This window comes from Rhinoraja longicauda, chromosome 40, assembly GCF_053455715.1.
Source record: "Rhinoraja longicauda isolate Sanriku21f chromosome 40, sRhiLon1.1, whole genome shotgun sequence".
Taxonomy (NCBI): Eukaryota; Metazoa; Chordata; class Chondrichthyes; order Rajiformes; family Arhynchobatidae; genus Rhinoraja; species Rhinoraja longicauda.
Window position 1 is genome coordinate 9397034 of NC_135992.1, and position 18010 is coordinate 9415043.

The window sequence follows — 18010 nt, forward strand, 5'->3', positions numbered from 1 at the left end:
CCATTCCCTGCACACGAGGAGGGCAATTAGCCGACAAAATCCGCACGATTTTGGGATTCGAGAGGAAACCCGAGCACCCGGAGGAAACCCACATCGTGAAAGGGGGAACATGCAAACTCCGCACAGATAGCATCTGAGATCAGATCGAGCCCAGGTCTCTGGCACATTGAGGGAGCAGCTATACCTACCTACCTACTACAGCCATTTTATGCTTCCTCATGAAAAATCCTTATGATACTATCTCAAAAAACGTGCTGTAGCCATTGCACTTTTCTCACCAACATCAGTGCAATGCACTCTGGTTAGTATCACACCACGAAGAGTAAATCCACATGAATATGATTACTTCATTTTAAAAGTACTTAATAACCAATATGTACTTTAGGATGTAATAAGGTACTAAAGAAATACACATATTTCTTATTATTCCCGTGACTAAACTACAATCATAAAACAAGTTGATTATATCAGAGACTCGAAATCATGGAAACTATTTAAATTTAGAGAGTTAGGGAGGTTGTCCAGGCCACAAACCCGTTTAAATATATGGAAGTTATGCTTCAGTGTGTGAAATGAATGGTTAGGGTGAAATTAAAATAAAAACAAATCAGATTCTGAAAGTAAAATATTCTTTCCAAGTGTTAATGGTGAAAGCTCGACTAAATGACAAATTTAGTCTAGTTGGAGCATGTGGACTTCAAAGTATTGATAAATTAGCTCACTCCTTGCCTGGAAATCAATGCACACAAAAGCAGTTGAGGCCTATAACGAAAATTGAAGCCGCGGTGTTGCGTAGTTCCCTCCCCGGCCTCCAAACAGGACCCCCGCTCTACTGTAAACGAGTCCGGGGGTCGGACCGCATGAAGATAAAAGAAGACTTAAAAAGAAAAAGAAACCGAAACCGAACCCTGCAACGGCCCAAAGAAGAGAATTTGAAGAATAAAAAATAGTGCCCACGGTATCTTTTCCCACATCGCATTTTCCCTCAGTTTACCTCTTTCAGTTGGGTTTATTCCCCTCTCTCTGGCCGCCTTTCTGTTGTTGGATTAAAATGACATTCGCCCATCCAGTCACTGAAGGTTTAACGCTGAAGTTTCCGCTCCATCGCCTCACCATGCTCCGCCTTCTGCTCTCTGATTCAGAAGGAAGCAATACCTCCTGACCTCCTAAATTGTACTTAGTCTCTCTCTCTCTGCCTGACCCGCTGAGTTACTCCAGTACTTTGTGCCTTTTTTGCAAACCAGCATCTGCAGTTCCATTTTTGTGTTTGTGTATGTGTCTCTTTTTCTCTTATCGAAACGTATAAGATTATTAAGGGGTTGGACACGTTAGAGGCAGGAAACATGTTCCCAATGTTGGGGGAAGTCCAGAACAAGGGGCCACAGTTTTAAGAATAAGGGGTAGGCCATTTAGAACTGAGATGAGGAAAAACTTTTTCAGTCAGAGAGTTGTGAATCTGTGGAATTCTCTGCCTCAGAAGGCAGTGGAGGCCAATTCTCTGAATGCATTCAAGAGAGAGCTGCATAGAGCTCTTAAGGATAGCGGAGTCAGGGGGTATGGGGAGAAGGCAGGAACGGGGTACTGATTGAGAATGATCAGCCATGATCACATTGAATGGCAGTGCTGGCTCGAAGGGCCGAATGGCCTCCTCCTGCACCTATTGTCTGTTGTCTATTTTCTGTTTCTCTTTTTCCAATGCTGAACCCACCACCACCACTACTACTAACCCAAACTCTCCCTTATATTTCCATTGCCTCTTCTTAAATTTATGCCCGTTCAAAGATAAGGGACACTTATTCCTTGCAGTTTGGTTGCGATTTATAACTTCATTTAGAAGAGCAATAGACAATAGGTGCAGGAGTAGGCCATTCGGCCCTTCGAGCCAGCACCACCATTCAATGTGATCATGGCTGATCATTCTCAATCAGTACCCTTTTCCTGCCTTCTCCCCATACCCCTGACTCCACTATCCTTAAGAGCACTATCCAGCTTGGTGTTCGAGCAAAAACACAAGGAATCGCTCGACAGGGTGGTCAGCCTAGTCCGCAAAAGAATACCGACTACACTTCACAAAATACTTAATTGACTGAGAATACACTTAAGAATATCCTGGCAAGTGAAAGGTGCTATATAAATGTACTACTTCAGCATATGTATAAAAGAGTGTCAGCCTTGGCTTCGAATCGGACAACTGTGGAATCCAACAAATCTACTCCAGGGCGTTGAAAACTGCAATTAGTCTGGCATGCAAGTGAAAGAGTGCAGCACGCCAGATGTGCCATCTTTCAGATTAAACACTTAACCACAAAAGAACTTATATGTGTCTGGTTTCCCCACTTCTAAAAAATATTGCTGTGGAATATAGTGGTGGAATTGTCCAAGAAAAGATAGTCTCTGAAGAAGGGTCCTGACCCGAAAGGTCACCAATTCATGTTCTCCGGCGATGCTGCCTGACCCGCTGAGTTACTCCAGCACTTTGTGCTTATTTACCATCAGTTAATTGTGGGTTAGTGGGAGAATTAGCCCCTCAAACAATAGTGGCAAGAGTGTTTTCTTTCAGATTTTCAGTCTGAAGAAGGGTCTCGACCCGAAACGTCACCCATTCCTTCTCTCCCGAGATGCTGCCTGACCTGCTGAGTTACTCCAGCATTTTGTGAATAAAGTGTTTTCTTTAAAGGTATGTACAAATGCTGCAGTGTATGACACTGCTGAATGTATAGACACCGAGAATGCAAGAAGAGCTTTTGTTTTGTGCATATTTTTATTTTATCTTCGAAATGTGTACAAAAAAGTTTGTATAATGGAGAACATTTTGGAAGGGTCCCTGCAAAGTGCTGCTTGCAATGGGCCTTTACGCCTGCAGGTGGTGCAGTTGTTGGGGGACTCAACAGCTTGCGAACCGGCTTTCTTTCGTATCGCATGCCATCGAAAGGGCGGGGAAACCCGTTCACGCAACGTTCACAGGGAAATGTAGTTCCGAAGGGGGCATCATCCCGGCCTCAACGGAAGGTGCGCCGTCTCGGGAGGAACTACAACTCCCACAATGCTTGGCTCTTTGCACATGCGCATGAAGAAACGGCGGAACTCACTAGATGCCGGTTTGAAAAGCGTTGACCGCCATTAAGTCCAAAAAAAAACTCGGCGCGTGGAGCGAGCTCCGTTAAATTGCTTTCAATCCGGACGGTCTGTGGTATTTTTATTTACACTTTAATTTTTTCTGAGGTGTTTTTAGTGATTTTTTACGACAAATCGCTATTAATTATGATTTCTAAGTGACGCTGGAGGCTTTACAAGCGATTTTTGTTGTTGTTGTGTGTGTGTTAATAATTTAAGTAACGACGTGTTCTGTTGGTGATAAACAACCAGACGGCGCCGTCTCTCTGAGAGCGTTGGAGGCAGAGTAGATCGGTAGGTGTTTGGATGTGGAGCTGGTGTCTGGTTATCACATCAACGTTGTTGTCATCAACGTGCTCCCAGCCAGAGCCAAGGAAGCTTGTTCCTGGTCGGATTCACAGCATGTCTTGGTTTAATGTCTCATCGTAAGTAACGGGGGGCTTTTAGACGGTGTAAGTCACCTAGTTCCGCCCTGGAATCTTGAAGGTGTGCTAACCAATGTCAGGGTTGGGGGTTTAAACTTAATGTCCTAATGATTTGGGGACAGTGCTGCTGAGATTTCTCCCCACCTACTCTACTAGGGTTGTACAGAAGGGTGTCTGTGATCTGGGCAGGCTGCTGTGGGTATTATTGCAACCCTTCCCAGCAGTTGATGATGACACAACAATGTTGTCAAAAGAGTCCTGGGAAAAAAAAAATATCAGTTCACATGGTTACAAAAGATTCTGGAATCCTGATCAAAACAAAGTCCTGGAATAATTCGGAAGATAGTCACAAAATGTTGATAGGAAAATGATTGCAGATGCTGGTACAAATCGAAGGTATCACAAAATGCTGTGGTAGCTCAGCGGGTCAGGCAGCATCTCGGGAGAGAAGGAATGGGTGATGTTTCGGGTCGAAAGCCAATGGAATGTTGGCCTTCATAACAAGAGGAGTTGAGTATAGGAGCAAAGAGGTCCTTCTACAGTTGTACCTGGCCCTGGTGAGACCGCACCTGGAGTACTGTGTGCAGTTTTGGTCTCCAAATTTGAGGAAGGATATTCTTGCTATTGAGGGCGTGCAGCGTAGGTTCACTAGGTTAATTCCCGGAATGGCGGGACTGTCGTATGTTGAAAGGCTGGAGCAATTAGGCTTGTATACACTGGAATTTAGAAGGATGAGGGGGGATCTTATTGAAACATATAAGACAATTAGGGGATTGGACACATTAGAGGCAGGAAACATTTTCCCAATGTTGGGGGAGTCCAGAACAAGGGGCCACAGTTTAAGAATAAGGGGTAGGCCATTTAGAACGGAGATGAGGAAGAACTTTTTCAGTCAGAGAGTGGTGAAGGTGTGGAATTCTCTGCCTCAGAAGGCAGTGGAGGCCAGTTCGTTGGATGCTTTCAAGAGAGAGCTGGATAGAGCTCCTAAGGATAGCGGAGTGAGGGGGTATGGGGAGAAGGCAGGAACGGGGTACTGATTGAGAGTGATCAGCCATGATCGCATTGAATGGCGGTGCTGGCTCGAAGGGCTGAATGGCCTACTCCTGCACCTATTGTCTATTGACCTGCTGAGTTACTCCAGCATTTTGTGATACCCACAAAATGTTGGAGTAACTCAGCGGGACAGGCAGCATCTCTGAATAGTAATAATGGGCGACGTTTTGGGTCGAGACCCTTCAGTCTGATGGAATCTGTGGAGGGAATGGACTGGCAACCTTTCTGAAGAAGGATCCCAATCCAAATTGTCGCCTATCCATTCCCTCCACTGATGCTGCCTGACACGCTGATTTGCTTCAACACTTTGTGTTTTGATCAGCATACCTGGTGTGTGAAATAGGCAAGCGTGTAACAAAGACGATTGTTTACCTGCAGAATTTTCACACCTTGAGTCAAAGATGGAAAGGTAACAAGTTTTGTATTTGTAGCAAAAAGCCAAAATGTGTTTTTAATTCAGCAGTTCTTTAGATTGACAAATTATCCTTTAACCCTTAAAAATGTTTATGGAGGGAAAATCAGAAAACAATGAGAGGCATAGGGAGCCTGTCAGAATTTTTAAGGTTGGAAATGTCAAGGACTAGAGGGCATAACTTTTAAGATCAGAGGGGCAAATGAGATGTGTGGGGCAAGTTTGTTTTAAAACAGAGTGGTGGTGCCTGGAATGTGCTGCCAGGGGAGGTGTTGGAGGCAGGCACAATGGTGGCATTTAAGAGGCTTTTAGATGGGCACATAGATGTGCCTCACAGGCAGGCAGAGAAGATCAGTTTAACTTGGTAACTTTGTGGGCCTAAGGACATGTTCCTGTCCGCTACGATTCTTTGTTATATTATAGTTAATCTAACATTGGTCTGTGAGAAATCACGAGGGTCTGTTCATGAGCTAGTGTGCTGATCTTTCAATTTTCAGCTGAATAGATAAAGCCAGCATGGATTTATAAAGGATAGCCCATATTACATTTAGATGTGGCAGAATTTAGTTAATGGTTAAATCAATCACTTGGAGTTTAATGTCCCTGATTCCTTAGTTCCCTTAAGGAATAGGTGACGTTTTGGGGCGGGACCCTTCTTCAGACCCGAAAAGTCACCTATTCCTTTTCTCCGGAGTTGCTGTCTGACTCGCTGAGTTCCTCCAGCTTTTTGTGTCTATCTTTGGTTTAAACCAGCATCTGCAGTTCCTTCCTACACATCTTTAGTTTCCTTGGTCCTTCCCCTCCCCCGGGCACTTTACACTGCACCTGCAGGAGAAGCAACAACTGTTTCAACACCACCTCCCCTGTCTCCATTCTGAGACCAAACACTTCCAGATGAGATAATGGTTTGCACAGACCTCCAACCTCATCGAATGGTTTCAGTGCTCTTGAAGTGGTCTCTTCTACATCAGGGAGCCTGAGTGTGGTCTAGGTAACTGGTTCGCTGAACACCTGCACTCTGTCTGCCAGGGCCAGCTGGAGCTCCTGATTGCTAGCCCCTGCCCTACCCATACTGATCTGTCCTTGGCCACCTCCACTGCCAGAGTGAGGCCAAATGGAAAACTAGTATCATGTTTCACGTGGGTAGCCTACAAACCAAAGGCTTGGCAGTCGACTTTTCCAATTTCAGGTAAAATACTCCCTCTTCTCATCCACCAAACTCTTTCTCCCCCCCGCACCCCCACCCTCCAGCACTGCTTTCTTTTCACTCCCCTTGCTCCATCACCCCTTCCTTTCCCCCCTCCATCTACTCATCACCCACACAATTTTACACCCCGCTTTCCTTTCATTTCAGATTCTACATTTTGCATAATTCAGTCTGCACATCACCTCCATCCTTGATTACTATCACCTTCCTCTCTCCCACTTGAAGTGCCGAACAGCTTCTGGATCTACCTTTTACTCTGCAGCTCTTGCCCCTTACCTTCCTCCTGACCTCTTTCTACTGGCTCCCATCACTCTGAAGAAGGGGCCTGACCCAAAATGTCACCTGCCCATTTCCTTCCACAGATGTCTCTTAATATGGTTTTTGAAAGGACAAGTTAAGACTGGGAAATTTGGATGGTTGGTTAACAGGATTGGTGAAGTATGGTTCAGCAGAGACTGACATCTCTATAGATTCTGCTTTATGGGAAAGGTACAAAGAGAATAAAAAGGTAACAAACTAAAGACAAGTTTTGAAAATAAATTTGCATGGTGTATCAAAATTAATAAATTTCCAATTTTTTGGAAGGTAAAGGATATAGTGTAAATAAGACAAAGAAAATTGCTGTGATATAAATAAACATTTGTGACGAAGGATAAAGCCATTCAGTCCAAGATGCACATCTTGGCAGACATTACTTTAAAATTGTGCTAGTAGAGAATGCGATCCTTTTTTGGTTAGGTGTTTTGAAGTGGGTGAGAATTTTTCACATGTCCTAATGTCAAAGTCTCTCAGTTTGGCAACTCTTCCTGTAATTTGAGGAATTGACTTAAATCTCAAAGTTTACAGAATGAAACCAGGAAGTTACAATAGATTTATTCTAACTGCTATCCTTTGAGTAATTATTGATCTCTGCGTTAAAAAATCCAGCTGAACAGACAAAGCGAGTAAGAATTTGAAGTTAAATTGTGCTAAAAAACCTGATTTAAACTTTTTTGGTAGGATCTGGGTTTGTGCTAGTGGTCAAAAATGTTCCAGATCTGGAACCAGAGTAGTGAACTCGGAAATATTTATGGATATTATTTCTAGAAGGCGTTTGATAAAGCTCATTTGATGAATCTTGCCTAAATTTGCTCAGTGAATTGACACCAAATTATTTACCCGGTTAAGAAATTGGAATGTGGACACAAAAATGCTGGAGTAACTCAGCGGGTCAGTTAGCATCTCGGGAGAGAAGAAATGGGTGGCATTTCGGGTAGAGACCCTTCTTCAGACTGACCCGCTGAGTTACTCCAGCATTTTGTGTCTACCTTCGATTTAAACCAGCATCTTCAGGTTTTTTTTCCTACTAAGAAATTGGAATAGTGGGACTGGGTTTTAAAATTGGGTGGATGTGACAAGGAGTGCATTACTGACACTTCAATAAAGTTAACCTTTGGCGGCAACAACTTTGCTCTGCTTTTGGAAGACTGAGATGTAAAATATTTCGGAACGATGAGGAACCTGCCTAAAGACCAAGCTGAAGGTGTATAATGCTGTTCGTTATGCCTGCGAGACCAGGACAATGTACAGCAGACATATCAGACAGCTTACCCACTTCTACTTACCTTGTCTGCAGAATACTTCACATCAAATTCCAAGACACACAGCTGAAAGAATCAAATTAGATAGGTAGGACATGTCAGAAGAATATGTCTCTATCAAAGTCTCCACGGATAGATACAAAATGCTGGAATAACTCATGTTAGTGTTTTCTTGGGTGGAACATTTTCTTCTTATGGAGTACTACAGGGCTAGATTGTGAGGTTGGCGAGGTTGAGATGTGTTGTGATGGTCGGTGTCTGATTCAATATCTTGTATGATAGGGACCTAACGTTATTGTTCCCGAAGACATGAGCTTTTCCTTCCTCGTTTTGGCACAAATAAATGCAGTGATTATTACTGAACCAAGTGAGTTCTGGTTACAGTAATTCCTTATTATGTGGAGTATCTAGGAATTGCCTTCTGCATGTCCACACTGCTTGGCTCATTGAATAGCAAAAACTTTTTTTTTCTGTGTGTATTTGTTCGGACTTTTTGTTTACTCTGCCTAAATTGACTTTCTCAACAGGTGTTAGGAGATGGCTTCTGAGGATATTTCTCAGTTGGCGGACTCTCTTGCAAAGACTCAAGTGGGTGGTGGAGAGCTGAGTTTTAAAGGCCGTGCCCTAAAGCTTGACACTGCTGAGGCTGGTAGGTGAAATTGAAAAATATCTTTTGAGGCATGAAGCAAAATGTGGCTAAATATTAGAATATGAAGTATATATGGATGTAAGTTAATGGCTGAGTGTGTATGTACATAATGTACTGTAGTACAAAGCCATATAACTTAAGGCGGTCATGGGTTAATCGTCCCTATTCAAGCTGTAACCATATTTGCCCTGGGGAGGGTTTGCACATTCTAAGGAAAGCTAATTGAAATATAATTTGTTCCAGTTCAATGCTGTAGCATTTGACTTGTACCTAGAAAAAATAGTCAGTACTGTAGGGCAGCACAGTGGCGCAGCGGTAGATTTGTTGCCTTGCAGCGTTTTCAGCGCCGGAAACTCAGGTTCAATCCCGGCTATGGGTGCTGTCTGTACGTTCTCCCCGTGACTGCGTGGGTTTTCTCCGAGATCTTCATACAGGTTTACAGGTAGTAAAGACCTGCAGGTTTGTAGGTTAATTGGCTTGGTATAAGCAAATTGTCCCTAATGTGTGTAGGATAATGTTAATGTGTGGGGGATCGCTGGTCGGTGCGGACTCGGTGGGCTGAAGGGCCTGTTTCCGCACTGTATTTCTAAACTAAATTACTTAAAGATGTTATTTGTTGGATGAATGGCACTATTGGAACAGTACCTTAGCATTCACCACTGATTCCAGGAAGGGGAAAACTATGGAGGGGGACTGTAGCTTGAACTAGTGTGAAAGTCATTTTTTCCTGGATATGTGAAACAGATGCTAGAAGTATTAGTAAGAAAAGCTTTTTAAAAAGCTTTTTGCTCTTTATATATTGTAATAAATAAAAACGTGTTCAAGTTTCCTCGCTGTCATCTAGTCTGTAGTCAGACAATCAAATCGTGATTGGAAATTAAAACAAAACTGCAGATGCTGGAAATCTGAAATAAAAACAAGATGTTGAAAATACTCAGCATGTCGGGAAGGTTCTATGGAAAGACTCGTCATACAGCACAGAAACAAGCCCTTCGGCCCAGCTTGCCCATGCCGACCCAGGTGCACCATCTACACTGGTCCCACCTGCCGGCTTTTGGCCCATATCCCTCTGTCCATGTACCTGTCCAAATGCCTTTTAAATGTTTTTTTCGTTTCTACCTCAACTACCCCTCCGGCAGCTCATTCCATTTAGCTACCACCCTCTGTGTGGAAAAAGGTGCCCCTTAGATTCCTGTTAAATCTTTCCCCTCTCACCTTAAACCTATGTCCTCTGGTTCTTGATATCCATACTCAGGGTAAATGCACAAAGTCTTTTACCCAATCTATTCCCCTTTTGATCTTATACACCTCTGCAAGATCACTTCTCTTCCTCCTGGGCTCCAAGGAATATAGTACTAGCCTGCCCAACCTCTCCCTATATCTTAGGCCCTCGAGTCTTTTAATATCCTTGTAAATCTTCTCTGCACTCTTTCCAGCTTAACATCATCTTTCCTATAATATGGTGACCAAAACTAAATGCATTACTCTAAATTAGAAACAGTTTTCTGTTCAGATGTCAGACCCTTTGTTAAAACATGCATTTTTAATTCTTTCTCGGAAGTATTTTGCTATTTCACATAGTGATTCTTTCAGTCAGCTTACAACAGAGACCAAATGCATGCCATGGACAGTAATTTATGGAGAAATATCAATAAAGTTAACCTTTTGATATTTTCACCTGTTTCGCCTTTCGTTGTTTCTTTAACCTCTGCTTTGCTCATGCATTTTTTTTAGCGGCTGAGATTATTGAAGAGATTGAGAAATTCGATAGTCTACAAGCACTCTGCCTGGAAGGCAATACAATTGGTGTGGAAGCCGCGAAGGCCATTGCTAAAAGCCTTGCTGATAAAAAGGAATTGCAGGTATGCATGTTACATTTATGGCTTCATCCTATTTTTCAGTACCAAAGGTCAATCCAATAAGCAAGTCTATTAAACAGAGCCACAACCATATCTTTGCACGGTACCTAGTTATGTTGCACTCGTTAAAGGCCAAACAAAATCGTGTTTCCCGACTTTTATACTTGACCCCCCCCCCTCGTTTCTGATCTATGCTATAGGCCGCCTTTCCCAACTTATCTAGCTGCGTTACCACTTTCAAAGGTGTATGGACTTGCACCCCAATATCCCTCTGTACATCAATGCTCCTAAGGGTCCTGCCAAATACTGTATACTCTCCTCTTGCATTAGACCTCCCAGGATCCTAACAGTTGTCTGGATTATATTCCATCTGTCATTTCTCTGTACATATTACCAACTGTTCTATATTCTGCTGAATATTTTGACTACCCTCACAACTCTGCCAATTTTTGTATTGTCTGCAAACTTACTGATCAGCCCATCTACACACACACATATAATTTTCCGATTTTTTTTAATGGCCTCTTCACCAGATGTTTTACTCTCAAAAGATTTCCAAAATAAATACAATTGGCACAGTACTAGCAAAATATACCAATGATTTGCAGGCAAAAAAAGTTGTCCGTCAGTGACAGTGGCTGAGGAGTGCATTCTGTGTCTTTCTCTCCCAGCGCCCCTTTTGTTTCTAATTCTTATGTTATCTTCTTTGCTAATTACATCATCTCTGTGATGATTACATTGATTACATCAGGTGGATGGCAGGACTTAATTAAATCGGTGGGGGCCTTGCCTTTCTCTTTTGTTTATCCGTCTTCACTATCAGATGGTTCTGTTCTTCGTGGGTCAGGAATGTTTCTCTTGACTGAAGAAAACTTGTGCTTCTATTAATCAATGAGCTTTCAGAACGTTGGTCAGGTTCAGCTGCTATGCTAAAACCCTTTGTGTGAGAAGACAGATTTGCAAAGAGCTCGGGGAGTGAGTTTGTATCACAACTCATCATCGCAAGTCTAATAAGATGTACTATAGATAATTGGGGCATGGCCGCATTTCAACTCTCAACAAATCATTCATCCTTCTTGTTTAAACAATGCATCATTTTAATCGATTGTACACTTGTTTTCAAAGCCCTCCACAGCTTTGTCTGCCCCATCCCAAATATCATCAATGCCAAAACTACAGAATTCTTGATTGAGGCTGGATTTAATCACTTGGCCTTTGGTATCGTCTCCATCCTTCCTATGTTCCTATCTTTCTTTCTTCCTTTATCAACTCCTAATCAACTGTCCCTCTAACCAAGATTTTGTCTTCTATTCTAGTATTGTTTGTCTCCTGATAGGGATTGCATTTATTTGACATTCCATTGTGTTAAAGGTTCTTCTTGAGTTTCTTTTTACTCTTCCTCCATATCCCCATTACAGAATATTCCCTTCATTTAGCTGACCAGCTATTTTGTAACTGCTCAGCAAGCTTCAGTGACAGGACATTCTTTTCTCTGAGTTAGCTGTGGATGTAAACCCCACTGAGTATTTGAACATTACACTCTGAGGTGATTCTGTTTATTCTGTTGAGGATGCAATTGTTATCAGAGATGTTTCTTGATTAAGGCAGTAAGTCTTTTCATAATTGCAAGATATTATTTCTGGTGATCTCTTCTCTGTACCAAAAGATTATCTGGTCCTGCAGTTCACTGAGATGTTTTATTGTGAAAACTCATGCTACGTTATCCTACAAAGTATAAAATTTAAATTTATTGGTGATGATCCACCAAGCCAACTGAAAATATTGAATCCTTCATTAATCCAAGTTCTTTTTCCAAATGGTCCGTTTCTGTTTCTGAAGGTACTTGTGTACTTTTTCTCTAAACAAGATCGCCAATCATATGCTTATATAAATAGCAATATAATTGAACTCTAGTGATTTTCTATTCCCATTGAGCAATTTATAGAGTAATAATGCTGAGACATTATTTTGCCATAAGAATGAATGAGCATAAAAGCAGCTAAAACAATCTCCTACTCTTTCACTCGTATGTTCAAACCAGTACCTCACTACAGTAGAACAGCTAAGGTTGACTGGTTGGGTTAAAATAGAGTACCAAACATGTCTAGGACTTTGTCATCAAAGCATTGTGGGGTGTGGATGGGAGGGCAAGTCGGTGCAATCGACAACGATCATTTGTACACTTTACGATAATTCCTTTTTGATTTAACTTTAGCATAAGCGAGCAGTTGAATATTGACTGTCCTCTGTGGTCAGGGCATTGGTCTTCAGAGAGCTTTCTTATAAAATAGTTCATGCTGGTGTCTAAATTCTTTGTATATATCTTACAGATTAACTTCCAAACTTATTCATTTGGAACAGATGTTGACCAAAGCTGGACATTTTATTGAGGCTTTTGAAATAGTGAAAGGCATGAAAGTGCCACGTTTTCTTTAGTGCAGGAGGTAGCAAGTGGTGGGGTAGTTATTAATAGGAGGTCATTGATTTTAAATGGTCATTGAAAGTAGGACAAAAAACATATTTGTAGATTTTCTCCAAAATTGGGCCTCCAGTTTGGAGATGTGCAAAAAATCTCAGAAGGTTTGCAATGAGCATGCAAAATTATTTGCTAAGTATGACCACTAAAACTCGTTATATAATATCCACTATGTAGTACAAGAACTACGGTGGCGCAGTGGTAGAGTTGCTGCCTTGCAGAGCTTGCAGGGCCAGAGACAGGGGTTCGATCCCGACTACGGGTGCTGTCTGTACGGAGTTTGTACGTTCTCCCCTGACCACGTGGGTTTTCTCCGAGATCTTCGGTTTCCTCCCACACCCCAACGTGTACAGGCTTGTAGGTTAATTGGCCATGTGTATGTAAAAAATTGTCCCTAGTGTGTGTAGAGTAGTGTTAATGTGCAAGTCGGTGTGGACTCAGTGGGCCGAAGGGCCTGTTTCCGTGCTGTATCTCTAAAACTAAAAACTGCAGTGATTCAAGAGATAGCTCACTGACATTTTCATCAGAGCATTTGGGGTGGGTAGAAAAAAATCCTGCAATATTGTGTAATTTTGCAGCTGCAGCTGGCAAAAGTGCTTCACTGAAACTAATGTTTAATTTTAATTTCAGTAGGTAGAATTTTGATGGTTACCGTTTGTTAAATTGTCTAATCACAATTCCTACCCTTCCCTTCCCTTCTCTCAGAAATGCCTCTGGAGTGATATGTTTACAGGACGACTACGGACTGAAATTCCACTTGCTCTGGTAAGAATAACTTTTCTGAAACCCACATTATTATGGTCAATGATCATTTGTGGACAGAAGCTGATGAGGTTTAAGATTGTGGGACAGTGGGAAGCACAACTAGATTCAGAGTGAATGCATGTAATTAAGAGGTTAGACTTTTTTTTAGTTTTTAACTCATTGGCTAATTCTGCAGAGTAATTTTCCACTAATGCTAATAAGCTTGTTTACACCCATGAAGTTTGGATTGCTGAGTTTTTAAGTCCAAAGTGTTTTTCATCAAAATAACATCTGTTTTGTATTCTGGGTTGAAATATTTAGTGTTCCTAGCAATAATGGTACATTTTCTCACAATGTGTTTTTTATGGGAGGCACAGACTGTAGATGCTGGAATCTGGATCAGTAAACAATCTACTGGAGGAACTCTGCAGGCTGAGTATCATCCATGGAGGAAAATGGACAGTTGACATTATGGGTCGAGACAAGGTCTCAACCTGAAATGTCAACTGTCCCTTTCTCTCCACAGATGCTGCACAACCTACTGAGTTCCTTCAGCAAATTGTATCTCTATAGTCGCTTAATTTTTTGAATGCATTCTTTGAAGCTCTGCACTGGTAGCGCAAAACATGAAGATCATCTTCCCACCCCCACCCTCAGTTTCTTATTTTCTACTCTTCATCTTTGTACTCCATTTTCTGTCCACTGCTTTGCCATTCCTGACCATTACTTGACACACAACATAGGTCAATTAAAAACCTTGACATATTTTATCTAGTTCCCGTCTTGTTTCTTAACCTTTTGATTCTATTCGAGTGATGTACTTCCATAGATGCCAAACACTTTAAAGAAGCTCAAATATCAATATTATATTGAGTATATTGTTGTCTTTACCCAAGTCTGGCATGAGGTGTTTTTTGTTCTCATGGGGGTGAGGGGAGGGGCAAGGGGAGGAGGAACAAGCAAACTGAGTCATATCACAAGTGGGCAATTGGATATATACAGGAAGATTTTAACTTAAAAGATGTGTTTTTTTGTATTAATTCTCTAAAGATATCCCTGGGCGATGCAGTAATGAGTGCGGGAGCCCAGCTGACACAGCTGGACTTAAGTGACAATGCATTTGGGCCCGATGGAGTCCGCAGCATTGAAACCTTGCTGAAGAGCAAAGCATGTTACTCATTAAAGGAGCTACGACTGAATAACTGTGGCATGGGAATCGGCGGTGGACAGGTATTTACTAAAGGTTTTCATGACATTCAAATTATTCAACTAGTTTCTGTCCAAATTTATCTGAGCATTTATTAATGTTTGAGCCCAGATGGTGTTGACAGACTTCTAAGTTGTGAAGCTGTCCTTGCTTAAAGCTCCAAATTTCCACTTTCTAACAGAAGTGGAACTACCCCCTCTTGGCCTACAGAGAGGGGGTCGTGGCCCTGACACGGTGGTGCCAGGCCAACAACCTCTCAACTCCACAAGACCAAGGAGGTGATCTTTGACGACAGGAGGTGGGGGGCGGGGCACCCACCCCATCAACATCAGCGGTGGAGAGCTTCAAGTTCCTTGGTATCCACATCACAGAGGACCTGACCTGGATCACCCACATTTCCACCACCATAAAAAAGGTGCACAGCGCCTCTACAACCTCAGGCGACTGAAGAAATTTGGCCTGAACCCCCGGGTCCTCGGGGATTTCTACTGAGGCGCTGTAGAGAGCATCCTGACAGGCTGTATCTCCACCTGGCACGGCAGCTGCTTCAGCCTCGCCTGAAGGGCCCTGCAGAGAGTGGCGCGGACAGCCCAGCACATCCCCGGGTGCGAGCTGCCCTCCCTCCAGGGCATCTACTCCAGGTGGTGCGTTGGAAAAGCCCTGAGGATCATCAAAGACCCCAGCCACCCAGACCACGGTCTATTCTGCCTGCTGCCCTCAGGCAGAAGGTACCGGAGCATCAGCTCCCGTACCACCAGACTCTCAAAGCTTCCCCCCCCCCCCCCCCCCCCCCCCATGCAATCAGGCTGCTGAACCAACCAGCCCTGACACTCACCTGAACTGGACTCTGTCTATAATTTAATGTTCACTTTAAAATTTAATGCATGCACTTTTAAATTAAAGTTAAATTTACTGTGCGGAATCTTCCAGCACAAGATTTTCACACAGGATAGTACTATGTATGGAACTGGCATGACAATGAACCCCTTGAATCTTGATGTGCATGGCCTAGTTAACCTAAATAGAAAGGATCTTTTACTCTTCAAAGGTCAAAAACCGTAAATAGTTTTCACATAATCAGTAAAAATATCAGCAGAAAAATAGGAATTATCTACCCAGATAATTGTTAGGGGTTTGGATCTCACTTCCTAAAATGATGCTGGAATAAATCCTCATCCAATTTAAACAATACTTCGATATGTGCTTGAAAGTCAAGACCTGCAGCACAAATCTTGGAGATGAAATTAAGTTGGAGTGCTCAATTTTAGCTGCACAGATTAAATGGACTAGATCGTCTCCAATGTTTTGTTTTACTGTGATTCCATTGTAATATTTTCTGATATATTTATCGAAGTTGGTTTTCTGTTTCTGCAGATTCTTGCAGCGGCACTCAGCGAGTGTCGCAGACAGTCGAGTGCTTTGGGAAAGCCAATGGCACTGAAAGTTTTCATCGCTGGGAGAAATCGTCTGGAGAATGAAGGTGCCATAGCACTGGCTGGTGCGTTTAAGGTACAGAATTTTAATAATGTGCGGTTTTCTGCTGCTTTATCGGGAGTAATGACAGTGTTGTGGAGCATCGTAGTATTCTTTCTGTCCATTAATCAGGTATTGATCTATGTTTTCAAGATTTATCAGCTAAAAGGAAGACAAGTCCATTCAAGACTAGTATTGCCTTAGTGCACTAATATCTATGGTGAAAACTATGGTGTTAATGGGTTTTAGTTTATCCAGAGTTACCAAGAGTCCAGTGAACATAATCTAAAACAGCACTAATGCATGAAACTATTGAGCTTCATGTTGCACTGGTTCTTTCAAGTTAGCCAATTGCTGATCCCACAATGTCATGAACTTCAATTATGCTCGGCAATTTGTTTCTGGCACTTTATCAAACTACTTCGCATTGCATATAGGCACTAATTTAATCAACCTATTTAACTCAATTTAAATTTCTGGTTTGATTAGATTTGAAAGAAAATGTAAATTGGCTGCCATTCATTTATTTATTTTTCAAAATGCAAATTCATCTTTTATTAAAATCACTGGTTTCCCCAATCAGTTAGGCTGGCTGACTATGTTCCTTTCTCCCTACTGTTTAGAAAAATAAATTTAAGACTGAGATTGCAGATGATAATTTGAAAGTCTGTGGTCTCTACCTTTGCTTTGCTCAGCAATTTCCCCTTTCAAAACGGACCATTGCTTAAAAAGTACTTTTCAGAAATAAAAATAATTTATTCAATGTCTTCAAATATAATCTTCTCTTTACATCTAGGCAATGGCTTTTCTAGGGGGACAACAGCAGAATCTTTGGTTTTTGCTTCATTTTTATGGATCACGCTTATAGATTATCTAAATAAAATATTTTGTTTAGTCCATAGGAACCCTGGAGGAGGTACACATGACACAGAATGGAATAAACCACCAAGGCATTACAGCATTAGCGAAGGCCTTTACTGAAAACCAAAACCTGAGGGTTATAAACCTTAATGACAACACCTTCACTGAAGAAGGAGCTATTGCTATGGCTGAGGTAAGAGGCTGAGCCCTTTGCCACAATGTTAGAAACATTCCATGTTTGCCAATACTAGCAGCCATTTCACATCAAATCTTAGTACTTCCCTGACTTGATTGCTGTTTAAATATTTTTTTTCTCGCATGTTTTTAGACACTGAAGACTCTACAAAACATTGAAGTTCTAAATTTCGGAGATTGCCTGGTGCGATCAAAAGGAGCTACAGCTATTGCCGATGCTGCAAAACATGGCATAAAGAAACTAAAGGTATGCATTTTAAAACGTTGGAAGATTTTTTTAATTTTCTCCTCTTCTTTTCCCTTTTCCGTGTTTGCCAACCTGTTGTCCACTGACAACTGTTTGGAGAAGTTAATTCGAGTACAAGCATAAATTAAATGTACGTTGGTGTAATTAATGTTGAGAAGTGATGCTATAATGTAATAGAAAGGAGAGAGCAATCTAAAAAGATGGTGCGTTGTATTATTGATTCTTGTAGAAGCTAGGGATGATTCTGTTAAATGGTTGGTAGTTCTTTGAATTATCATAAATGAATTGAGATATAATTTATGATAATTGTGATGGTGCAGACTTGCTGCAATAATTTATCAATCTTGATTTGTAATATTAGTGTTTGGGCAAAGTGAATAGAGTCATAGATTGATACAGTATGGAAACAGGCCCTTCGACCCAACTCGCCCACACCGGCCAACAATGTCCCAGCTACCGTAGTCCCACTTGCCTGCGCATGGTCCATAACCCTCCAAACCTGCCCTAT

General features: G+C 41.9%; 2 protein-coding genes across 3 annotated transcripts in view; one reads left to right on the forward strand and one right to left on the reverse strand.

The window, feature by feature from the left end:
* Nucleotides 1-1135, reverse strand: part of zc3h7bb (zinc finger CCCH-type containing 7Bb) — a 61392-nt gene extending 60257 nt beyond the window's left edge. Inside the window, exon 1 of the mRNA XM_078430801.1 lies at nucleotides 995-1135. The gene's annotated coding sequence lies outside the window, so the exon portion shown is untranslated. The remainder of the gene's footprint in view (nucleotides 1-994) is intronic.
* A 1943-nt stretch (nucleotides 1136-3078) lies between these two features.
* The window catches only part of rangap1b (Ran GTPase activating protein 1b), a 30260-nt gene continuing 15328 nt past the window's right edge, over nucleotides 3079-18010 (forward strand). The window contains exons 1-8 of one of the 2 annotated variants that reach the window (XM_078430522.1): nucleotides 3079-3183; nucleotides 8319-8440; nucleotides 10175-10302; nucleotides 13481-13540; nucleotides 14570-14749; nucleotides 16101-16235; nucleotides 17095-17253; nucleotides 17389-17502. In XM_078430522.1, the coding sequence (XP_078286648.1) occupies nucleotides 8329-8440; nucleotides 10175-10302; nucleotides 13481-13540; nucleotides 14570-14749; nucleotides 16101-16235; nucleotides 17095-17253; nucleotides 17389-17502 (888 nt within the window). In that variant the 5' untranslated portion in view covers nucleotides 3079-3183; nucleotides 8319-8328. Of the gene's footprint in view, nucleotides 3184-3324; nucleotides 3409-8318; nucleotides 8441-10174; nucleotides 10303-13480; nucleotides 13541-14569; nucleotides 14750-16100; nucleotides 16236-17094; nucleotides 17254-17388; nucleotides 17503-18010 lie in introns of those variants that run through there. The other variant, XM_078430523.1, reaches the window with a different exon arrangement.